This window comes from Haliotis rufescens, unplaced genomic scaffold (genome assembly GCF_023055435.1).
Source record: "Haliotis rufescens isolate VD_foot unplaced genomic scaffold, xgHalRufe1.0.p SCAF_4, whole genome shotgun sequence".
Classification (NCBI taxonomy): Eukaryota; Metazoa; Mollusca; class Gastropoda; order Lepetellida; family Haliotidae; genus Haliotis; species Haliotis rufescens.
Genome location: NW_025964112.1, coordinates 60331132 through 60357851, shown reverse-complemented (window position 1 = coordinate 60357851; position 26720 = coordinate 60331132). Strand labels below are relative to the sequence as shown.

At 43.7% G+C, this 26720-nt stretch overlaps 1 protein-coding gene across 2 annotated transcripts in view; it reads left to right on the top strand.

Moving 5' to 3' along the window:
• The first annotated feature begins 219 nt into the window (after positions 1-219).
• The window catches only part of LOC124113420, a 47306-nt gene continuing 20805 nt past the window's right edge, over positions 220-26720 (top strand). Inside the window, exons 1-15 of one of the 2 annotated variants that reach the window (XM_048382011.1) lie at positions 220-1108; positions 1420-1607; positions 1866-1971; positions 3433-3529; positions 4751-5103; positions 6043-6207; positions 7227-7320; positions 9120-9218; positions 9807-9969; positions 10482-10564; positions 11587-11718; positions 11950-12073; positions 13320-13512; positions 14262-14404; positions 14780-15189. In XM_048382011.1, coding sequence (XP_048237968.1) covers positions 439-1108; positions 1420-1607; positions 1866-1971; positions 3433-3529; positions 4751-5103; positions 6043-6207; positions 7227-7320; positions 9120-9218; positions 9807-9969; positions 10482-10564; positions 11587-11718; positions 11950-12073; positions 13320-13512; positions 14262-14404; positions 14780-14887 — 2718 coding nt within the window. In that variant the 5' untranslated portion in view covers positions 220-438 and the 3' untranslated portion in view covers positions 14888-15189. Of the gene's footprint in view, positions 1109-1419; positions 1608-1865; positions 1972-3432; positions 3530-4750; positions 5104-6042; positions 6208-7226; positions 7321-9119; positions 9219-9806; positions 9970-10481; positions 10565-11586; positions 11719-11949; positions 12074-13319; positions 13513-14261; positions 14405-14779; positions 15517-26720 lie in introns of both variants that reach the window. The other variant, XM_048382010.1, reaches the window with a different exon arrangement.

The window sequence follows — 26720 nt, the reverse complement described above, 5'->3', positions numbered from 1 at the left end:
ACCCCTTCAGTTGATTTTTTTTAATTATATAACCGACTGAAGAAGTTTGGTCTCATCTTAGTCTTCGTCTTTACTCTACCTTGATGACAAAGTTCTGAAGTAAACAGACACGCTCGCTATATCCACTTCAACGCTTGGAGCAAGAGGAACGCTTCACGGGATTCGGTCACCGCGAGAACCTGACTAATTGCTATATTTAGCAGCAGTTGATACGTTTAAGATGCAAACAGAGACACGGCTTGTCCACTCCACACGGTCGTGTCCTCCAGGCGACAGGATACACCTTCAGGGGCGGTGTATACAGTAAGCAATGGTGCCCGCACTTTAAAACCACATGTGCTCATAGCTAAAACGAGGGGAAATTACTATAATTGTATTGCCGTCTTCCATTGTCATACATATATAATTTGGAACCTTACAATTGGACTCAACTGCACAATGAAATACAGCACGGTGTTTGTGTTCCTTTGTGTCTTGCTACATAGGACGTGTTGTTCAGACTCTATTTCCCCAAAGAACACAGCCGGAGACCATACTAGAGCTGGAACGACAGCTTCTCCGAAACTAGGAACCTCTGGATCAAGCAGACTTATGTCTTCAGAAAATGCACCGAATACCACCCAAACAATCAAAGCAGCAACTGATGCTACGGTCGTCATTGCATCCAGAACCTCTCTTGCTGGTGACGGGTTGTCTACGAGCATCGTCGAGTCGACATCAGATACACTCACGTCATCTTCGGGTAAAGTCAACAGAACTCTTCCAAGACAAGACCCTTCCCTCTCCATGTTGGTCAACATGTTCCTCGCCGCCGCCAACACAACATCCCCGACGTCTTCCTCACTTCCGCTCTCACTCATGGCCATGCAGAATAAACTTCCAGGAGGGATGGGGAACTCCCTCTTGCCGCTTCTCATGGGGGGTGGGGATGTCAATCTGGGGTCTATCACAGGTCTCTTTGAGAGCCTTGGTCCTCAACTGCCGTCCATCTTGAAGGGGCTTATACAGTCAAACACAAGCGGACTGGGAGCGGACGAACGGACATGCTCTGAAGATGTGGATATGTTCCTGGTCGATCTCTTACAGGGGAAACCATGGGCTCTTAGCAGTGAGTACAAGTTTCATAGTAATACTTGAACACATGTGAATATTATTACTTATCCATACATTTTCCCTTCTCTATCACTTATTTTGTGTATCGCTTTACATTCGGAATATATCCCGTGAAGATCCGGGTTAGAATTGGTTTTCAGCAAGCTATGCTTGTAAGAGGCGACTTAAGGGGTTTGGTTTGGCTCGCTGACGTGGTTAATGCAGACCTTCTTCGTATAGCTGTAATATTGCTGAGTGAGGCGTTTAATAAAAAATACTCAAACAAACATTCGGACTCTTCATGCTAAGATAGGTTGTACTTTGTAGTGTTTGATGCATCCGGAAAACCAGGCACCTCCATCATGGAAGGGGCAACGACCTTTTTCGGCAACTTTGACGAATGTCTTGACGGACCCAGGAAGGTGGACCCAACCTCGGGTAGAGAAGTAAAGGGGGACACCTGCGTTGTCTCCATTAGTCCACCTCCACAGCTGATAGGCATGATGGCAGGAACGGTATGTATAACCCTTTAGAGGTTCTTGAACATACAAGGAACGCCAGAGAACAATCAGTCTCAACAGATTCCATTGGGCGTAAAAGGCAACATAGCAGGGAAAATTATATGAATGGATCACTGAAAATCTGTGATGACACCAGGTGTTCGCTAAAAGGGTAAGTATGTCACCTTATAATGTGTAAATATGACTATTAAGTTTTTTCTATCCCGATTATTAATACTGTACTAACTCACAGTCATGTTACTATCTGTACAGGGTGGCAACGTGTTCTCCGCGATGGCAAATAGCATAATGATCAACTGGCATCTGTGTGTCCCTGATACGTGCGGCAGTAACAGTGTCAAGAGTGGTATACAGAGATGTGAGTAGAGGGTCATCGTGTAATCAGTGGAATGTTTGCTGCTGAGTGTGGTCACTGTTTAAAGTGTTTGTTGTGAGAATGGGGTCAGGGGCTTATACATAGTACTAGGAACTCCTAGTACAGATTAGCTACTTGAGCAATAGACTTGAACCACTGTCACCCTTAAAATATGGTCACAGATATTTTATTTCTTGCCCTTGCCCTGCATTTATCTTGCCAACATTGTAATGATAATCTTTAATAATTTTAATTATTTATACAGTGCACATAAACCACAGTTACTGAAATCGATCTGTTTACTGTAATGTTATCATTGTGTATCCAATTTACGGATATGACCTGAAGTTGGTAAGTTTCCAGATTGGTGAACTTTCATTGGTGATTCCAACTGATTAACAGAGACATAGTCCTAGCCCAACCATCATGGCGACTCAAGTTGATTAACAGAGGCATAGCCGTAGTGTTATCGCCAGGTGACAGGGAGATTTTATGGGTATCCTGAGGCTTAATTTGATCATCAGTGATACTTTGATCATAAGAAACCAAATCAATAACGGGTCATATTTTAGTACCAGTTTGCGATGTTTGCTTCCTGGCATGCCGTCAAACAATGGAGTTCTGCCGAGTATGGGTACTTGGTATATCCGCCCTTCAGCTGAAACCTTTTGTCTAATCACAGCAGGTCCTATTTCACAGGTGACAATCTATTCAAACCAAATCATAGAAGGAAGAGAATATATGGATGTCAACTTCTTTATTATGAGGAACACAACGTTTCGGCCCCTGCTATGTCCATTCTTACACCTATCAGTGCTAATTACCCTCCATCCCCCATCCCCCAAACCCATTTGCCCAGTGTCCATTACCAATTACTTATCTATGATTACTTAAGTGTTGGCTTCCATTGTCTATTTCTAATCACCTATCAGCGCCAATCATCTGTTGGCTTCCTTTGTTAGCTTGTACCCTTTGTTAGTTTCCACCTTTTGTTATCTTATCAATTTTGTTGTTCTTACATGTACATATATATGCTCTCTGCCTCATGGCATTCATACACCTGATGAAGGAGTAAGCATGTACTCCGAAACGTTGTGTTCCTCATAATAACGAAGTTGACATCCATATATTCTCTTCCTTATGTGAATCACTTCTAAATGCCTTTCAAAGACCTCATATTCATAGACATTATTCTCTTGTAATATTACCAGACGTTGCATTGTCAACATGTGTGCTAAATGTGACATCGACAACCTTCATGTATGTTGTCATATGCGTAGTCGGAAATGCAGCATTTGGATGATTTACTGTGAAAGGTTTATGTAGGTCCCTTGGGCTATTATTGTGGAAATTATGAAATTCTAAAGTTTCATGGCTCGGATTTTCTGTTATGTTTTAACTGTATACGTATGTCTGTCCTGTATACTGCTAATCCTATTATGCCGTGGACTTGTTGTTGTCTAGGGTTGTCACAGGTCAACATGACTGTGAAGGGTGTCGTGTGCCATGCGGAGATCAAGTCTGGCCCCGTCGGTGATGACACTGCCGCAGTAGGAGCCATGTGAGTGCAGTACGGTGAACCTGTCTAAACCGGACTCTTAGTAATCAGGAAGAATTTAGGGATCATAAAGATTTTTGAGGATATTTTTATGAAATTGTGTGCTCAGTCTTCACAACATATCCCCCCAAATATTCCCCTTTTTGTTCAGAGGAGATCTATTCGATATACGGAATGGTAATTATTTTCACTACAGAGGCCATTGTCAGAAACATCGATATCTATGGTTTTTCCGTGCAGTAAAATTACATTTCAAAAATCTATTTCTGCACCATGGAAAACCTAGTATGCAGATGGAGACATTATCTGTGAAGTAAAAGAGTCAGAACATTTCCATAATAAAAATAGATAAGAAAATTGTTTGTGAAATTGTTTTGGACAACTTTCCGAATAAGTGCACAGTTGAAATATGTGAGTGAGTGAGTTGGGTTTAACGCCGCTTTTAACAGTATTCCAGTTATATCGCGGCGTGCCAGCTTAATGTGGGAGGAAAGCCCGAAGTGATGCAGGTCTCAGACGTTTACCACTTCGGTGAAACACACGAGCACGGGTATGGTGCTGACAAACCTAGAAACATAATCGGGGCGAACCGGGATTCGAACCCCCAATCATGGGTTTCTGGCGTGCCCAAGGGACGCAACTCTGCACAGCGAATCGCGGCGCCTTAGACGACTGGGCCACCCGTGCCCCCTGAAATATATACAATAAATACAACATTATAAGCAAAGCAACTTCGGCAAGCGCTATTTCAGTATCTGTAATTGCTTTAGCAGCGCCCAATGACGAGCATCCACCCCACAATAAGTTAAATGATATCATGATAAAATTAAATATCACAAAGTAATGCAAGCTATTTGCAATACTGATATTTCTTGACAACTGCAATGTAGGGGTCCTTGCGGCGTTCTGGAAATGTTTTGACCCGAGTGGCTTCTGTTGACAGATGTCATTTCGTATCTGGTTGAATAAGTGAAGGAGTTGGGTTTTACGGCGCTTGAACAGTATTTAAAGTGAGGACAAATGGGGTTCAAAATTAGCGTTCAAGATAATTGCACTTGCATAACGACATGTACTTGTCCGGACAATATAACAAGGAGTGGTCGGCTTTCAGTCAGTATAATGTGTCTGAGTGGGGCATCCGTGTGAAACTGCGCAGCGTATCTCAGGTAAATGATTACCACTATGAACATTACATACAAGTAATACGATTTCACTAATTTACAGCGTTCTGACGGCCATCTTGGGCTGTTTGGTCCTCGTGGGGTCAGCTCTAGACATGAACATCCGGGCTTCCAAAGGTCGTCGTGATCAGGTTCCTGTGTCCCCCCGACTGGATGCAGTTCAACTCTCTAAGATCAGCACACAGCTTCAGTCTCACGACGTGGGGGTGCCAGAAACGCCAAAGGGTAATATGGCACTGATGGACGAGTCACGACCCAACGTGGAGACTGTTGGAATAGACAACCCTGCTGGTCCGAAAGTACAGGAGACGAATGGTGGACACTTTGTATATCCTAACGGCGGACAGCAGCTCCGATCAGCGGACAAACAACATGACAACAAATATAAGCCCAAGTGTAGGTTATGCATCAATATTGTTAATCTCCTTACAAATAATTTCAATTATGAAGACCGGTATATAATAAAATTGTATTAATATTGTTTCGAGGCGATTTCGAAAAGTAAGCCCTCTGAACTCAATTCGCGCAGAATTAATCAGAAAATGACTACACAAGACAACTGAATAATCAATACATTATACTGAAATACAGTTTAAGATGTACAATGAATATGGAACTTCAATGAGTCATTTAAGTGGCAGCCGCATCAAGTAAGAGGCCCTATATTTAATGTTGGTACACTGTCGAATACCATAAAACAGGTCTTTCTTTGTTCTCGAATCCAGAATAGTGATGGAAGATCTCGTGAATTTGATCTATCCAAATGGTTACTACCTAAACCGCACTTGGGAATTAAATTAGAAACAAATCAGGTCCAGAAACGTTTCGAGCGATGAAATCTACATTGTTCATGTAAACAAAAGGGGCGGATAACTCTAAATTCTAGTACATGACCATTCTGACAGTCTCTACTGACTGCTGTTGAGTGCTGCTCAAATGCGGTTACGACAGATCTTGACATATATTTTACCAGTTCAATAATTTGCTGTCACTGACAATTACAAAACATATAGTTACACCATTTTCTACGGCCACTAAAAAGATGTATACATCACAATATCTACAGTATATTTATGACGACATTTTGATTAAAACTCCTGTATATTGCTGTTTAGAGTCATGGCAAATAGGACAATAAAACTATTGGAGTATCTATACTCATCTACAGGTTTCACACCCAGTGCTCGTAGATTTCACCAAATTTGTAAATACCTTGGAAATGCTACACGTTGGGCTTTCTTCCGAGGCTAAGCCAACATGGCGTGATATGACGGAATCGGAGTTTGTCATGAACATGTCAGACCTGGATGCTCCTCAGGTATTCCTTCTTTTCAGTATGGCAGCGTGTCCTGTTGTGTTTCTCTGCCGTCAGCAATGGGGAGAAGATCCTCAGCGTCAAACGCTCACCTGGATCTCTCACCTGTCTTAACGGCATCCGGGTCCTCAGCATGGGCTGGGTCATTCTGGGTCACACGTTCCTCACTCTCCTGTCTAACGCAGGTAGGTCGCCACTGTGTATCCAAAAATCAAGTATACCGATTTACAATAGTTTGTCTCAGGCAAAAATCCAATATACTTTTTAAACCCATGTGAGCTTGCCGCGCAGATTTGCCTCCCTTAGCTGTCAGGAAAATCCGCATTCGTGACCAATTCGTGTTATTCCGGGACAAGCCGAATAGCGACTCGTGCCCTTGTCTTGGCCATTTTTGCGACTGGGTTCCGTCTTAGCGCAAACGGGCATACCTAAAACAATTGTCAACTCGTTGCGTAATGGTTCATATATATTTCCACATATATTATATATGTTTCAGATACAATTTAAAGCACATCTGGACATGTAGAATTATACAGTATGATTGAACACATTTAACTGTGTCTTGGGTATATTTTTAGATACAAGACATAAAATCAAAAATTATTTCTGAGGGATTCTTTGACGAAGAACTTGAAATCATACACTCAATCTGATTGGTTTGTCGTATTTTCGCACATAATATTTATCGATAGGGGACGAGTCTTCTTGCAGATTACGGAAAGGGGCGAGTGGTGACGAATGGAAAATTCGGTGACATGTTGAATTTCTGGTCAAAGTGATGGAAAATCCCTATAGGCTTACCATACACCGCTATCTGGATGAGGAACTACTTTCCTAATGTTCTATTTTTTTAAGTATTCTTCAACGAACTTTTAATTTTGATATAAAAAAACATAATTTGTAAACAGCTGATATGAATTGTATGTTAAGTACACATTTTAACGAAGTATATTTGATACAAATAATATTCAATACGGTATGGCACGAGGTAGACGATTCTACGCATGTCCGACTGATCACATGACACTTCCTACCATGCAACGGTAAAAGCCCAGATAGTACTTCAAAGTACAACGACTTGTGTCAGCTATTTACGTTAGACACAGTTGCTAGGATACATTGCAAGTTAGACGTCTTATTACAAAAAAAATCTCCGAAGTAAGACTTTATGGCAGACAAGGTGTTGTTGCATTATGTTTTGCAGAGAACCCACAAACATTCGGCAGACTAACACAGAGCTTCAGTTTCCAAATTATCACGAACGCAACTCTGTCAGTCGACTCGTTCTTCCTGCTCAGGTAAGGTCACAGTAAACAGCATATACATTGTATTCATATTCATATTTTCCTACAATTAGCTGAACCATGTCTTAAAAATGTGTTTCATATGGAACCCAGGAGGGACATTATTTTCACGATGTTTCCTCTACAAAGACAAGCAAACAGCGTTAAAATAAATCCAAGCGAAACATCGCCACAACGCGACATTTTGAAGAATTGTCGCACTTTGAATAATATATTTTGTTAACCAAAGGACGACAATGCGACAATCAAAATATCAAAAGATCAAGATAAACATATGTCACGTCGCTTTTCGCCACATCTAAATGTGTAATGTGTTAAATGTGCGACATAGCCACATATTGATAACGACGCATTGTCGCCCATTTTCCATTTGTGGGTCGCATGTGTAGTAAGTGAATTAAATCAGCACATTGTTCAGACATGGTTACTCCTTTTTTGAGCTCCAATGATTCTAAAACCAAAATACCAATGGAAATGCGTTAAACCCAACTCTCTCACTCAAACTGATGAACTCGCTGTGCAGAGTAGCGTCCCCTACTAGGATCGCTGGTTCGAATCTCTGACTCGTCCTGATCATATTCCCAGGTTTGTCAGCACCATACCGATTCTTGTGCCAAAGTGGTTAGGTCTAAGACAAGCATAACCTCGGGCTTTCCTACCACGCTGCGATATAACCCAAATACTGCTTATAACAATACTCACTCACTCATGATATCCCCATTACCGATAAGACAATTTGAGATCTTGTTAAATTAAGAACATATTTCACAGTAATGTTTTTTGGTCTCTGTATACTTAATGCATGAACCTTAAGATAACCGACTTTTGAATGCACATTTGTAAATGTTATAACTGAGTGAGTGAGTGAGTGAGTGAGTGAGTGAGTGAGTGAGTGAGTGAGTGAGTTGGGTTTAACGCCTTTAGACAGTGTTCCAGTTTTATCACGGCGTTTTAGGAATAAAAGCCCGTAGTGACGCAGGTCTCAGACGTTAAACACTTTGGTGAAACCCACGAGCCCGGTTATGGTGCTGACAAACCTAGAAACATAATCGGGATGAATAGGGATCCGAATGCCCCATCACAGGTTTCTGACGTGAACTCCAAGCGTTGTCAAAGCGTAATCAAATTGTACTCATTGTGTACTCGAAGCGTACTCCAAATGTATTCACTGAGTACTGGAAGCGTACTCCAAATGTATTCACTGAGTACTGGAAGCGTACTCCAAATGTATTCACTGAGTACTGGAAGCGTACTTAAAGTGTCCTCATCGTATTCTCGAAGTTTACTCACAATGTGCTCACAGTGAACTCGACGTGTACTGAGTACATTCACAGGGTTCTCACAGTGCCAGCGGCGCTACATTCGAGCCCAGGAATTCCTGCCTAGTTCGGCAAGGGTGGAAACTGGACTTTTATAGTCAGTTAACTCGATGGCCTCGGGGAGATGATTTTATAGTGCCCATGAGATACAAAGCCGCAGTTTAATACGAGTACCCCACTCAGACACAGTATACTGACTCCGAGCCGACCAGTCCTTGTTTTAGCCCCTTAATGCCGAGCGCCAGACAGGGTAACAACAAATACCATCTTTTAACGTCTTTTGGTAAGGCGCGGCCGGGGATCGAATCCCGGATCACTAGACCACAGAGGCGGTGCAATTTCAATGAAGGGGTTTATGATTAGATAAAGCTTCTTACATTAAAGACAAAGTGTAAAACAGGTGAAAATCACGGAGACTCAACCGAAATGCCACAACAAAACACGATCTCCAAAATTAATGTTTTATGTTGCCAGTGGCCTGTTAGTGACGTACTTGTTCCTGAAGGAGACGGAGAAGGCTGGAGGTCTGAAGGTGAAGCACATGATCCTGTACTACGTCCACCGCTACTTGAGGTCAGTCAGCTCTCAGCTGCTGGTGTTGTGTTTGTAAAACAGTCTTTTGTATTATAAACACTACAATATCCCGTACATGGTACCATATCTGTCAATTGTACCTCTAACAGGTTACTAAATTATTACCTTTCAAAGTTATTTGTACAACTCAAATTATGATGTTGTAGACATGGGGCAATCCGTGCATGAACTGTTGTGCTGACACGGCCCTCTCATTGTAGGTGATGTGAAAGGGGTTTAAAGTCGCGTCCAAGATTATTGCACTTACATAGCGAAGTGCATGCACGTGTGTGTGTGTGTGTGTGCGTGCGTGCGTGCGTGCGTGCGTGCGTGTGTGTGTGCTTGTATTAGTCCGGACTGATGCCGATTTATAGTGGTGGCTCAATGAGATACTATGCCGCAGTTTTAACATGATTACCCAACCCAGACACAGTACACTGACTCCGAGCCGACCAGTCCTTGTTTTAGCCCCTCAATGCCGAGCGCCAGACAAGGAAACAACAACCTCTCATTGTAACACAGACATATGTGCACGGAACATTTGGATAGGTTTTACCCATGTCTATAAGATATTTTTATTCTTGTCAGACTGACTCCCGTTTACGCCTACGTGATATTCATCAACACGTTCCTGGTGGTGTATTTGACTGACGGTCCGACTTGGGTGGGGCCTTCCGACACCCAGTTTTGTGTTGACAACTGGTGGACAAATCTACTCTACATCAATAATGTATACAGAGATGAAAAACCGGTAAAAAACAAAATAGAAAGGAACATAAATTGTTAAACAGTATTTTAAAAAGTGAATAGTAGATAATTCGGTAGGAAAAAAATAAACACTAACCAAACAAGTAAGCAACAGTTACAATTTAACACATATTTCCCATTTACACTATAACTGTGACGGGCCTCGAAAAATGGGTCTTTGCCCATGTGACATTGTACCCCGTCGTTGTGGGTAGTGTTGGAATGCGATTAACCACTTGTTTTTCCTCTGTTATATAAAGTGAGTGAGTGAGCGAGTATGGTTTTACGCCGCATTTAGCAATACTCCAGCAATATCATAGCGGGAACACCAGAAATAGGCTTCACACATTGTACCCATGTCGGGAATCGAACCCGACTGTTCGGCGTGACGAGCGAACGCTTTAACCACTAGGCTACCCGACCGCCCCTGTTATACACACACCCTATGACATACATTGCCTATTTTGCCGCTGCTTCAGATAAAAATGGATTAACTCACATACTCCTTTCTTTCAGTGTTTAGGCTGGGGGTGGTACCTGGCGAACGACATGCAGTTCTACGTGGTAGCACCAATGGCACTGATCCCGTTAGCTTTAAGGTAGGGAGTCTTATATCATCACTGTTCGGTATGTTTTGTGTTATATTATATGTCTGTACAGTTCTCGACACATGCCACGTTTATCCAATGATGACTGGTATGTGTTATTTGGACAGCCATCTCACACTTCTAAACTGCCTGGCAAAGAAACTATACACTTTTAACTCTCATCAAGAAAAGACAAACAAAACCGCTTTGGGGAATGGGTCAATATTTAATTGACAATCAATTGTTTATGTGTTAAAACAATGTAAAACGACTGGGGAAGACTGAGGATCATGAGTGAGTGAGTGAGTGAGTGAGTTGGGTATAACGCCGCTTTTTTAACAGTATTCCAGTCATATCACGGCGTGTCAGCTTAATGTGGGAGGAAAGCCCGAAGTGATGCAGGTGTCAGACGTTTACCACTTCGGTGAAACCCATGAGCACGGGTATGGTGCTGACAAACCTAGAAACATAATCGGGGCGAACCGGGATTCGAACGCACAATCATAGATTTCTGGCGTGCCTAAGGGACGCAACTCTGCACAGCGAATCGCGGCGCCTTAGACGACTGGGCCACCCGTGCCCCCTGAGCATATGGGTGAGGCGCTGTGTCCTCGCGGTAGTAGAAGCACGTGCGGATCGTGACCTGAGCAGCGGATCGGCTGCGTTGTGCTTACCGAGTTAAATCTAAATAAAGCTTTACTCATTATTTACCACGAAAATATTACATTATCAGAACGTTACTAGGCTGAGTGGGTGGGTGAGTTTGGTTCAACGCCGCTTGGAACAGTGTTCCAGTTACATCACCACCCGTGCCCCTTTTAAATGCTTAGGACAGACCGCCTGTGACATGTAGCCCGTGAGGAAACACAGTGTTTAAAGCGCTGGCTCGTGACGCCGAACACCCGCGATCTAAAAAGGGTACAATGTGTCAAACCAAGTCTTTGTGACCCCCGCTGTACTATGACTTGAATATTGCATGGATCGAGTCGGCGTAAATCAATAGTCATTTAATCCTAGTTGTGGCGTCGTTTCAGCTTCAGCATGAAGAATCGCACTGCTCGCAAGATCCTCAAGGTGGATGGGTTATGTGTGATTCTTGGCTTCCTCCTCACCAGCATCGTCTCCACCGCCTACATCACCCACTCCATCGACGGCGATCTATTCCAGTGCGTAGCCTTCTCGAGCATCTCACCCATTGATGTCATAATAGTTCATAGACAAGCCAATATACCATAAGGAGTTCTTTACAATGATATCTGATAAGCAGTAAGTGAGTGTACGTAATCCGCACACTCGAGTACAGAGTAAATGTTTAACTTGGAACCGAGTGACAGCTTGCTGATGCTTACTGGACAAGGATAGTCTGTCTCCAATCCTCTGTTATTATTTGGTTTCAGTAATGGATTTGAGTTCTTCGACAAGGTGTATGTAAAACCTTGGTGCAGGATTGGACCATTCGCCATAGGGATGGCGCTAGGCTACATCCTTCAGAGGAAGAAATCGGAGCTCAAGATGTCTCCAGTAAAGGCGACCAACTCATATTTTGGGTGCTGGGGTGGGGTCGGGGTGTGGTGAGATGTGGTGTGGGGTTGGTAGATGTGTGTTTGTGTGTGTGTGTGTGTGTGTGTTTGTTTGTGTGCGTGCGTGCGTGTGTGTGAGTGTGTGTGTGTGTGTGTGTGTGTGTGTGTTGGTGGTGTTCTTGTTCATCTGTTTCCGTAAGTGCTAGAATATTATTTGACCCAAGGAATCTGCCTCAAACAAAAATCCAATGCAATGCAATAGTATCTCTGTGGGCTAACGCTATAAAATCGGCATACACCCGGACCAGCACCAGAAACCACACACGCACGTCGCTGTGGAAGTGCAATATTAATAATTTTGAAGGCGATGTTAAACCCCATTTCACCCCAAAAATATCATTAGACTTTTCTCTTTTGAAGGAGCATATCCTGATTAAAGGAATATTTGGAATATTAGGTTCGTAACGGAAGTAGCCTGGTAAATCACTTGAAATAGGTTAAATTACCAGTTTCTGGTAACCAGTCATAGAGATACCCTAAGGATCTCAAAAATGTATTTGGAACCTGGGGAAACTTTTCGCGCACACTTTGGCAAGCTTAAGTGTACACGCGTGGACTGTTTGGTGACTCTTTGTCCCATTCCCCTCCCTGCAACCCCCCCCCCCCCTTTATTTGGGTGTATTGAGAATGTTGCCCGTGGTTTGCTCCTACCGCAAATTGTATACTGTTTGGGGCTTTCGATATTACTCTTGAAGTTAAAGGGGTTACTGAATTAAAAATCACCGAATTTTGTTCACAACCTCCAATAGCTATGTCATTATTTTGGTGATTTTGATATATCTTAGTCATACTGTCGAATGAACATTCGCAAGAGATTTCCATATATCTACAACACATGGTATGGTTTCCAAAAGGGGTAGGGACGGTCGGGTAGCCTAGTGGTTAAAGCGTTCGCTCGTCACGCCGAGGACCCGGGTTCGATTCTCGCCATGGGTACAATGTGTGAAGCCCATTTCTGGTGTCCCCCGCCGTGATATTGCTGGAATATTGCTAAAAGCGGCATAAAACCATACTCACTCACTCAGTCCAAAAGGGGTCACGTGACCAGCCCATAATGCCTTATTGTCGGAAATTACGTTTGAAACCGGTTTGGACGTGCCGAGAATATGAAGAATAAGACTTTCTGTAGAGATATTTGTTACACGCAAGCATCTGTCACCCAACTATTGGTATTGTTTCAATTCCAGTTCCTGCAAGTCGTGGGGTGGCTCCTGGCGCTGGTGGCGGCCGGGGCCTGTACACTGGACACCTATGACAACTATGGTGAGGGGAGACCCGGCTGGGGAGTAGAAGCCAGGACGGCTCACGAGACGCTGTATAGACCCGTGTGGGGGCTGGTTTTGGCGTGGGTCATCTTCATGTGCTGCAAGGGCAAAGCAGGTGCGTGTGTATTGTTGATACAGTCCTAGATTGTAGTCCGTGGTTGTACATAGAAGCGACACAAGCCGTTCATAAATCGTATAAGAAATCTCTGCTAAAAGCATCAGAGGCCATTATACGATTCCGATTGTATCATAAGCATGATGTTGCCAGATGTTCGCGAAAAGGTGAGCGTTTCATGCCCCACCGGCCGCACATGTTGCAAACACATGCAAAGGTAAGGCAAGCGTTCTGAAAATCCAAAATAGGGAATTGCATGGGACATCATTTTTGTCACTGATGCGTCAAATTTGGAAAGGTCTTCCACGTATTTAACTTTTTGAAAGCTTTACTGAGAGGCCTTAATGGTTTGGAGCAAGCGTCGTATGAAGTTCTTTGAAATCTTCGTAGCATAAGCATGCAAGATTGTATTAAAAAAAGTGTGAAATGTAGACTACAAAGGCTGCAGTTAGTGGAATAGTGTCCGACATGAAGGGAAAATTGGCTGAGGACAACCACTTGAAGGACTTTGATTAGTTTGGTACTGAGGTAAGCGATGTTTAAGTCAAAGTGGATTACATAGGATTCGTAGGAAAACTGTGTTGTATTCAAAATGTGATAAGTGATTTCAAATGACAAATGGGTCCGTAATCAACATTTTGTCAAGCATTTGTGTTATTGTAGTTGTTGATTTCTCATAGGTATTACATAGTGTAGACACCCAACTATTTCTTTTACATGTTATCACTGTAAACTTCCTCCTTCCCCAGGCATAGTGGACTGGATGTTGTCCTGGGACTGGTGGCAGCCTCTCTCTCGACTCACATACGGGGCCTACCTCATACACCTCTTGTTAATCACGACGGAGTCTGCTACCATGCGGTCACTCTTCTTTTATTCATCAGGATATATTGTAAGTTATATGTTATTATTATGTTTTATATTATAGTGAGTGAGTTTGATTTTACGCCGCTTTTAGCAATATTCCAGCAATATCACGGCGGGGGACACCAGAAATGGGCTTCACACATTGTACCCATGTCGGGAATCGAACCCGGGTCTTCGGCGTGACTAGCGAACGCTTTAACCACAAGGCTACCCGACCGCCCCCCTACATAGAACAGATGATGTAAAAGTGACTTAGGTAGAGGTGGATCAAGGGACGCAAAATACACAAATTGATGACACTGTAATTGTATCCTACCATGTCAACAAGAACGTCGAGCTCACACACATCATGATCTTTGAAACTACGACTAAGAGGCGACAGAAATGTTATGTATTCCAGGTGTACCGCTTCTTCGGCTACGTGTGCATGTCGTTCATCTTCTCCTTCCTGCTGGCCATCCTGGTGGAGGCGCCCATGCTGCAGCTGGAGAAGTTGGTGCTGTCCTGAGTCACAGCAGCTTGCATCATGACCAGGGCCAACTTGCACAAAGCGATCTTAGCCTTAAGATGATCGTAACTCCCATGCTTTAACATAGGCTTACAATAGTCGTAGCGCTAAGATCGCTTTGTGCAAGTGGGCCCAGTCTCATTAAAATCCACAAAGTGATCGTAGCGCAACGACAGTCCTAAGTTTATGTTAAAATATAGGAGGTACGATCACTTTAGCGCTACGGTAGCATTGTGGAACGGACCCCAGATCTTTTACTCCGATATGATACATGCCTAGATCTGAGGACACCTCCATATAAGGTTGAATCAGGTGAACCCTAAGCAAAGCCCAATTAAAATAGATTGTTGAGCCAATCTGATGTCAGCTTTTTAATGCAATTCGGCTTAATTTCTTAACCGACACGATTCGGAAATTTCTGCCAAAGGAAATCGCCAATCCTTCCATAGTAACCCTCTTGGGTAGAGATACAATGTACCATGGCACCACAAACGACAGCATATGTTATTCAAACAATGTAATAGTACTGTAATTAGTTTTCGCATTCAGATTTCCTACAATGTATCCGTTTTCGAGATCAAGAAATCAGATATGCTTGTCTCAATCTTTCGCTCGCTCATACCGAAAATGTAGAAGCCTCTACGCCTATTGGTTGATAAGAAAGTTCAACCTTACAATTGACTATCCAGTCAAGCATTTCGTTATTTTGTAGATGAATAGCCAGCTACTACTACTACTACTACTACTACTACTACTACTACTACTACTACTGCTAATGTTATTATTATCAATATTCATGTTATTCACCTAACCTGATTATTTTGAAAACAACAATTGAATAAATAATTATATATTTCTCAGTCTGAGAAGGGTTTCGTTAAAGTGCACATAATTGGGTAGAGGACACGTTTGCAACTACACTTTTACAGCCTTGGGGCTTGCATCTAAAGAAGTTCCACTGAGAAAGATTAATAACGTAAACACCGTGTAGAGTTTTTACTTTCAGCACCATTTTAACTACATCCCCATCTATTTTCCTATACGTTGAAAAGTACACAAATGGACATATTATCAAATATTGTTTTTAACGTACTGAAATTAAAAGAAATATTTCAAATGTAAAACAGAAAAGTTAGAATTCATCTTTCTTAAAATCCATGTTCTATTATTCTATTATCTATAATCCAAGTCACTAAAGAACCCAAGAAGTCGGAGGGGTAACACTACACAGGGAAATACGTGAAGAAGTCGGTGCAATGTGGTTGTATAGCGCTTAAAGCGTTCGCCCCTCACGAATGCCCGGGTTCGATTCCCCAAATGGGTTCACTGTGTGAATCCCATTGTTGGTTTCCCCCCGCCTTGATATTTCTGGAATATTGCGAAAAGCGCTTAGAAGCTTACTCACTAATTAACTTATTCACCAGGGCCTAAAATCGGATCAGTGATTTTAGGCCTTTTTTAACATTATCCCATCAATATCACGGCAACAGTTAAAACGGGCTCCACACATTGTACACATTTCACTGAGCCCGGGACAAGCGTGACGACTTCCCTGCAAGGCTACCCTACAACCCTCGGCTCTTTGTAAAACGTGATAACTGTGTCAGTTGACGATTCCCAAATTGAAACAATATGTTAACCCAGAAATCCGTACGTAAAAGAATTTAGTGTGAAACAAACAAACAACCAACAAATGGTACACTATTAACAATTGTGTTACAAATTTATCTAGGTTTACAAACTAATGAAATTACTGCACAGTAAATACAATAGCAGTACACAATAGAATGGTAGTACAACATTATATGATAACAGTGGTCAGTATCAAATACACAAATGCAGGGGCGATAGCAAAAGTCAGTGATAATAATATATTCACCCAGCGGCGACAGTGACCAAGCTTCCGAGAAAGACCTAGGTTGGGAATCCGGGTTGAAATGTGATCCTCACGCGAAAGCTGGTCTTGATGTAACAAATATGAGAGATGTTGCATGAGAGATCCAAGAGGCACTCTCCTTATATACAGTCTAACTAGCTTCCGGAAATGTCCACACAGTGCCAGACCAGTTTAGCAACACTATAACATTACAGAATATTCCCTCACGCTCCACAGGGTACGGGTAACACTTGACAATTCATCTATCAAACTTTAGTCTTACAACGCTTCGCACTAGTTCTCGCTTCCGAAATCTATTTGGAAGGTGCTCGATAGCTCCACATCGCGTCTCACTTCCCGATTCCGTAAACATGTTTTAGAGACAGAAACCTTAAAAGCTCGAATGTTCTGCCAGTTTTCAACTTTATATTTCATAGTTTGGAAATCTATGATTACGGAGGCGTTTGTTTCGCTCTTTTACTCTCGTCTTCTTAAGATGTGAAAGACGAGAGTTTACGACATACATTCTGTTTACGCAACTGCTTTTAACTAGTTGTGCTGTTGGCATGTGTTGCTTGGCATTGCGGGTAGTATCTCTATTCACTTTGACGACATAAAAAAACCTCCCCCAAATCGCACTATAGTGAAATTCACAGTGCAAAAAGCGGCGACAAACACAATACAGTATGATTCTTTAATAATTGATGCCTTCTATAGCATTAGTGAGAGATTTCTAGATAAAATACATTGAGAACAAAAAAGAACTTCTTACAATCGTGTACAGTTTCATATATTTGCAATGAAAGACAAACGGGAAGTTGTAGATCGCGCATTATGTTTGCTTTCTAGTAATTATATTTATATTTGAACATCGTAACTATTGTCCAGTCATACCGGCGAGACATTCGCCATCGCCTGTCTACTCGTTTCCATTAGACAGGTCCCCAGTCTTTTATTGCTCGTCATGTGTGAATAACGCGTACATTTTGTAACTGACTTACAATTATACCACCCCATGCAGAAGCAATATAAATTGTTTATGTGAGTTTGAACATAGATTACGTTTGTTCGGAAATTATCATTTCTGTTGTATATTGGGTAATACATTTATTACCAATTCTGCAAGTGCAAAAATACAACAAAGCATAGAAGCTTTAAAAGATACTATCGAGTGTCGTAAAATCTCATCTTTCTCATTTATGACAGAAGGTAGTTCAACAAAATGACCATCGTAACATGAGCTTCTAAAACTATGAAATAGAATTTAAAGCAAGCAACGTATTTTTGCTGCCAAAATTACACAATGACACAATGCTCTCATTTTCTTTATTAAAGGCTGTGAATACCCAGCGTTATTATTGAAGGGTGTCAAACGTGAACATATGCCAACATGCGTCAATATGTGAGGGAAAATTGGGTTTAACGTCGCATTCAAAATTATTGCACTTGATTATCTAATTGTATTGATTCTATAGTGACGTGCATGCACTGTGTGTCTGTCTGTGTGTGTGGATGCTTGTACTAGTCAGGACTAATGCCGATTTAAAAGTGCTTGCCCACCGAGATACCATGCCAAAGTTTAACATGACTACCCGACTCAGACACAGAACATCGACTCCGAGCCGACCTGTCCTTGTTTAAGCCCCTTAATGCCAAGCGGCTGCGCTGGGTAACATCAAGAACCATCTTTTAACGTCGAACCAACACCAACACCAACTGAAACACCAACACTGTCACCAACACCAACATTATCACCAACACTAACACCAACTGTAACACCAACACTATCACCAACAGAAACACTAACACAGTCACCAACAACAACAACAACACACACACAACAACACAAACCGACACTAACAACACTCACACCAACAGAGCCAACAGAGACCTAACACCAACACTAACACAAATACTAACACCAACACTTACACTAAAACACAGCAACACATATTGATATAAGCCATCAGAGTTCTGTGTGTGATATTTCGCTTACCACAGACTGAATAATGACACCAGCCTTCTGTGTGTGGTGTTGTGCTTACCCCAGACTGAATAATACACCAGCCTTGTGTGTGTGGTGTTGTGCTTACCACAGACTGAATAATACACCAGCCTTGTGTATGTGGTGTGGTGCTCATCACAGACTGAATAATGACACCAGCCTTGTGTGTGTGGTATTGTGCTCATCACAGGCTGAATAATGACACCAGCCTTGTGTGTGTGGTGTTGTGCTCATCACAGGCTGAATAATGACACCAGCCTTGTGTATGTGGTGTGGTGCTTACCACAGACTGAATAATGACACCAGCCTTCTGTGTGTGGTGTTGTGCTCATCACAGGCTGAATAATGACACCAGCCTTGTGTATGTGGTGTGGTGCTCATCACAGACTGAATAATGACACCAGCCTTGTGTGTGTGGTATTGTGCTCATCACAGGCTGAATAATGACACCAGCCTTGTGTGTGTGGTGTTGTGCTCATCACAGGCTGAATAATGACACCAGCCTTCTGTGTGTGGTGTTGTGCTTACCACAGACTGAATAATGACACCAGCCTTCTGTGTGTGGTGTTGTGCTCATCACAGGCTGAATAATGACAACATCCTTCTGTGTGTGGTATTGTGCTCATCACAGACTGAATAATGACACCAGCCTTCTGTGTGTAGTATTGTGCTCATCACAGGCTGAATAATGACATCATCCTTCTCTGTGTGGTGTTGTGCTCATCACAGGCCGAATAATGACATCAGCCTTCTGTGTGTATTATTGTGCTCATTACAGGCTGAATAATGACATCATCCTTCTGTCTGTGGTGTTGTGCTCATCACAGGCTGAATAATGACATCATCCTTCTGTGTGTGGTATTGTGCTCATCACAGACTGAATAATGACACCAGCCTTCTGTGTGTAGTATTGTGCTCATCACAGGCTGAATAATGACATCATCCTTCTGTGTGTGGTGTTGTGCTCATCACAGGCCGAATAATGACATCAGCCTTCTGTGTGTATTATTGTGCTCATTACAGGCTGAATAATGACATCATCCTTCTGTCTGTGGTGTTGTGCTCATCACAGGCTGAATAATGACATCATCCTTCTGTGTGTAGTATTGTGCTCATTACATGCTGAATAATGACATCATCCTTCTGTCTGTGGTTTTGTTCTCATCACAGGCTGAATAATACACCAGCCTTGTGTGTGTGGTGTTGTGCTCATCACAGGCTGAATAATGACATCATCCTTCTGTCTGTGGTGTTGTGCTCATCACAGGCTGAATAATGACATCAGCCTTCTGTGTGTGGTATTGTGCTCATCACAGGCTGAATAATGACATCATCCTTCTGTGTGTGGTATTGTGCCCATCACAGGCTGAATAATGACATCAGCGTAATGTTTGTAATGTTTTGGTCAAATCTGATTATCATGTGTATGCATTTTTGCTCGGCAGTTTATGATTTGTTATAACATAGTATTCGTGACGTTATTCTTAAAACAAAAACTGAAACTACCAAACCATTTAATGTGTAAAGGCATGTGACTGGATGAGAGTGAACTGTATTTAGTGTCACAGTGTTTCCGTTACATCAGTGTATGTGTATCTTGCCGATTCTGGGATTCGAACATGTATGATACCAATAATGCGAACCCTATTCTAACTTCATATCTGCTTTCTTCAAATAAACGTAATGATCAGTTACAGCCGCCTGACGCCATGATCCGACTGCGACAAACCCTACATCAGTTGTAACGTACCCTAGTTTATTCCCCCAGAGCTGGCATTCTGCGTATCTACACAGATGAAAAATACTAGTTGAACACAAGGAATTTGGTTTGATTACATTTTGTTATGTCTGGATTTGTGGAAACACTCACGGCTCTGCAGCGCCCCTTTCACACTCCTGCTGCCGCAGCTACTCGGAAGACACAGGTGCCAGCTGAAGGTCATGGGTTGTCCGCCAAGCATTCCAGCACCCTATAGATACAATACCAGTTTACATAACCCGTGAAATATGTTCTGTCCAATCCTGCAAACAAACCCCACTCAAATCCTTCACACAAACCCCGCTAACAACCTACACACAAACCCCGCTCACATCCTGTAAACAAACCCCAATCAAAACCTACACACAAACCCCACTCACATCCTGCAAACAACCCCCCTTACATCCTACTCACAAACCCCGCTCACATCCTACAAACAAACTCCACTCACAACCTACAAACAAACCCCACTCACAACCTACAAACAAACCCCACTCACAACCTACAAACAAACCCCACTCACATCCTGCAAACAAACCCCACTCACCTTCGACACACAGGCCCCACTCACATCCTGCAAACAAATCCCACTCACATCCTACACACAAACCCCACTCACATCCTACACACAAACCCCACTCACATCCTACACACAAACCCCACTCACAACCTACACACAAACCCCACTCACATCCTACACACAAACCCCACTCACATCCTACTCACAAACCCCACTCACAACCTACACACAAACCCCACTCACAACCTACACACAAACCCCACTCACATCCTACACACAAACCCCACTCACATCCTACTCACAAACCCCACTCACAACCTACAAACAAACCCCACTCACAACCTACAAACAAACCCCACTCACATTCTACGAACAAACCCCACTCACAACCTACAAACAAACCCCACTCACATCCTGCAAACAAACCCCACTCACATTCGACACACAGGCCCCACTCACATCCTGCAAACAAATCCCACTCACATCCTACACACAATCCCCACTCACAACCTACACACAAACCCTACTCACATCCTGCAAACAAACCCCACTCACATCCTACTCACAAACCCCACTCACATCCTACTCACAAACCCCACTCACATTCTACAAACAAACCCCACTCACATCCTACAAACAAACCCCACTCACAACCTACACACAAACCCCACTCACATCCTACTCACAAACCCCACTCACATTCTACAAACAAATCCCCCTCACATCCTACAAACAAACCCCACTCACATCCTACACACAAACCCCACTCACATCCTGCAAACAAACGCCACGCACATTCGACACACAGGCCCCACTCACATCCTGCAAACAAATCCCACTCACAGCCTACACACAAACCCCATTCACATCCTACACACAAACCCCACTCACATCCTACACACAAACCCCACTCACATTCTACAAACAAACCCCACTCACATCCTACACACAAACCCCGCTCACATTCTACACACAGGCCCCACTCGCATCCGACACACAAACTCCACTCACATCCTTCACACAAACCCCACTCACATCCTACACACAAATCCCACTCACATCCTGCAAACAAACCCTGTTCACATCCTTTTTCACAAACCCCACTCACATCCTTCACACAAACCCCGCTCACAACCTACACACAGACCCCACTCACATCCTACAAACAAACCCCACTCACATTCGACACACAGGCCCCACTCAAATCCTTTAAACAAATCCCACTCACATCCTACACACAAACCCCGTTCACATCCTACACACAAACCCAACTCACAACCTACTCACAAACCCCACTCACATCCTACTCACAAACCCCACTCACATCCTACAAACAAACCCCACTCACAACCTACACACAAACCCCACTCACAACCTACACACAAACCCAACTCACATACTGCAAACAAACCCCATTCACATTCGACACACAGGCCCCACTCACATCCTTTAAACAAATCCCACTCACATCCTTCACACAAACCCCGTTCATATCCTACACACAAACCCCGCTCACATCCTACACACAAACCCCACTCACTGCTACACGCACACCCCACTCACAGCCTACACACAAACCCCATTCACATCCTACAAACATACCCAACTCACATTCTACACGCAAACCCCACTCACATCCTACACGCAAACCCCACTCACATCCTACAAACAAACCCCACTCACATTCGACACACAGGCCCCACTCAAATCCTTTAAACAAATCCCACTCACATCCTACACACAAACCCCGTTCACAACCTACTCACAAACCCCACCCACATCCTGCAAACAAACCCTACTCACATCCTACTCACAAACCCCACTCACATCCTACAAACAAACCCCACTCACAACCTACACACAAACCCCACTCACAACCTACACACAAACCCAACTCACATACTGCAAACAAACCCCATTCACATTCGACACACAGGCCCCACTCACATCCTTTAAACAAATCCCACTCACATCCTACACACAAACCCCGTTCATATCCTACACACCAACCCCGCTCACATCCTACACACAAACCCCACTCACTGCTACACGCACACCCCACTCACAGCCTACACACAAACCCCATTCACATCCTGCAAACATACCCCGTTCATATCCTACACACAAACCCCGCTCACATCCTACACACAAACCCCACTCACTGCTACACGCACACCCCACTCACATCCTACACGCAAACCCCACTCACATCCTACACACAAACCCCGTTCATATCCTACACACAAACCCCGCTCACATCCTACACACAAACCCCACTCACTGCTACACGCACACCCCACTCACATCCTACACGCAAACCCCACTCACAGCCTACACACAAACCCCATTCACATCCTACACACAAACCCCATTCACATCCTACACACAAACCCCATTCACATCCTACATACAAACCCAACTCACATCCTACACACAAACCCCACTCACATCCTACACACAAACCCCATTCACATCCTACACACAATCCCCATTCACATCCTACATACAAACCCAACTCACATCCTTCACACAAACCCCACTCACATCCTACACACAAACCCCGCTCACAACCTACACACAAACCCCGCTCACATCCTGCAAACAAACCCCACTCACATCCTTTAAACAAACCCAACTCACATCCTTCACACAAACCCCGTTCATATCCTACACACAAACCCCGCTCACATCCTACACACAAACCCCACTCACTGCTACACGCACACCCCACTCACAGCCTACACACAAACCCCATTCACATCCTACAAACATACCCCACTCACATTCTACACGCAAACCCCACTCACATCCTACACGCAAACCCCACTCACATCCTACAAACAAACCCCACTCACATTCGACACACAGGCCCCACTCAAATCCTTTAAACAAATCCCACTCACATCCTACACACAAACCCCGTTCACAACCTACTCACAAACCCCACCCACATCCTGCAAACAAACCCTACTCACATCCTACTCACAAACCCCACTCACATCCTACAAACAAACCCCACTCACAACCTACACACAAACCCCACTCACAACCTACACACAAACCCAACTCACATACTGCAAACAAACCCCATTCACATTCGACACACAGGCCCCACTCACATCCTTTAAACAAATCCCACTCACATCCTACACACAAACCCCGTTCATATCCTACACACAAACCCCGCTCACATCCTACACACAAACCCCACTCACTGCTACACGCACACCCCACTCACAGCCTACACACAAACCCCATTCACATCCTGCAAACATACCCCGTTCATATCCTACACACAAACCCCGCTCACATCCTACACACAAACCCCACTCACTGCTACACGCACACCCCACTCACATCCTACACGCAAACCCCACTCACATCCTACACACAAACCCCGTTCATATCCTACACACAAACCCCGCTCACATCCTACACACAAACCCCACTCACTGCTACACGCACACCCCACTCACATCCTACACGCAAACCCCACTCACAGCCTACACACAAACCCCATTCACATCCTACACACAAACCCCATTCACATCCTACACACAAACCCCATTCACATCCTACATACAAACCCAACTCACATCCTACACACAAACCCCACTCACATCCTACACACAAACCCCATTCACATCCTACACACAAACCCCATTCACATCCTACATACAAACCCAACTCACATCCTTCACAAAAACCCCACTCACATCCTACACACAAACCCCGCTCACAACCTACACACAAACCCCGCTCACATCCTGCAAACAAACCCCACTCACATCCTTTAAACAAATCCCACTCACATCCTACACACAAACCCCGTTCACATCCTACACCCAAACCCCGTTCACATCCTACACACAAACCCCGCTCACATCCTACACACAAACCCTGTTCACATCCTACACACAAACCCCACTCACATCCTTCACACAAACCACACTCACATCCTACACGTAAACCCCACTCACAGCCTACACACAAACCCCATTCACATCCTACACGCAAACCCCACTCACATCCTACACACAAGCCCCACACACATCCTGCACGCAAACCCCACTCACATCCTACAAACAAACCCCACTCACATCCTTCAAACAAACCCAACTCACATCCTACACGCAAAACACACTCGCAACCTACACATCACCAGCCTAAACCCTCTCACAGTCACCCCTATGTCTCCTGCAATCCCACCAAATCCATTCACAATTCTGCCCACATCCTTCATCATCACCACACCAAACCGCTCACAATCACGCCGACATACCTAACAATGCCGCCAAACCCCTTCAGAATCTCATCAAACCCTTTAAGTCACGGACCGTCTCCGTGATCTAGTAGTAGAGCGTCCGCCCGGAGAGCGGAAGGTCCCCGACCGCGTCATACCAAAAGACGTTAAAAGATGGTACTTGTTGTTACCCTGTCTGGCGCTCGGCATTAAGGGGCTAAAACAAGGACTTGTCGGCTCGGGGTCAGTATACTGTGTCTGGTTGGGGTATTCATGTTCAACTGCGGCATGGTATCTCAGTGAGCTAGCACTATAAATCGGCCTCAATCCGGACTAGTACAAGCAGCCACACAAACACACATACGTACATGCACGTCGCTGTATAAGTGCAATAATCTTGGACGCGACGTAAAACCCCATTTCACCTCACCTCACCTTTAAGTCACGCCCACATTCCCTCCAAAAGTCATCACAGTCACGCCCACATTCCTCACAATACCGCCCACTTCCTTCAAAATCATGCCCAAACCCTTCACAATCCCATCCACATCCTTCACTGTAACGCCCTCATCCCTCACATTTCCGCCAATAATCTTCAAAATCACACTAAAACTCTTCACAATCCCATCCACACCCTTAACAATCTCACTAAAAACCTTCACAGTGATGCTGACATCGCTCACAATCCCGTCCAACCCCTTCCCAGTCACGCCCACATCCGTCAAAATCCTGCCCACATCCTTTAAAATCACTTTAAAACCCTTCACAATCCCATATGCATTATTCACAATCACACCAAACCCCAACACAATGTCGATAATATTTTGCAACCTCGGTCCTGCATCTGACAATCATCATCCACGCATCTTTTTTTCTCCGGATGCTGAGGTATCTTTTCACCCAGCATTGAATGGGTATCAAGTAAGATGAGCTGTTAATGTGATTGTTAACCATCTAGCGCCTAACAGGCAGCTTAGGTTGTATCCTTCCCAGGCAGCTGAGAATGAAAATCGTGTGGTCGTTTGACCGGTGTAGCGCTTTGACCATGATTCAAGATGTATATTTGTCGTTGTACAAATATGCAAATAATTATTATCATTATCATTATCATCATTATTAAATATTAAAATATATATACGCATCAAAGAGGGTTTCAGTGATCCTGGCAGACAGGTTGGTCAGGTTTATCATCAGTTATAACCGACTTAAGATGTTTGAACTCATCTTATTCTCATCTCCAATCTGAGCTAATTCTCTCGGCGATATACACGTTGACACTACCTTGATAACAAACTGCTTAAGTAATCATACACACTCACTCTGTCCTATTCGACATAATCATAAGATGAGGCATCCGGGTAACAGCCAGAAAAACTTGGAGCAAGAGGAACGCTGTACGTGACTCGGTCTCTGCGAGTACTTGACCAACT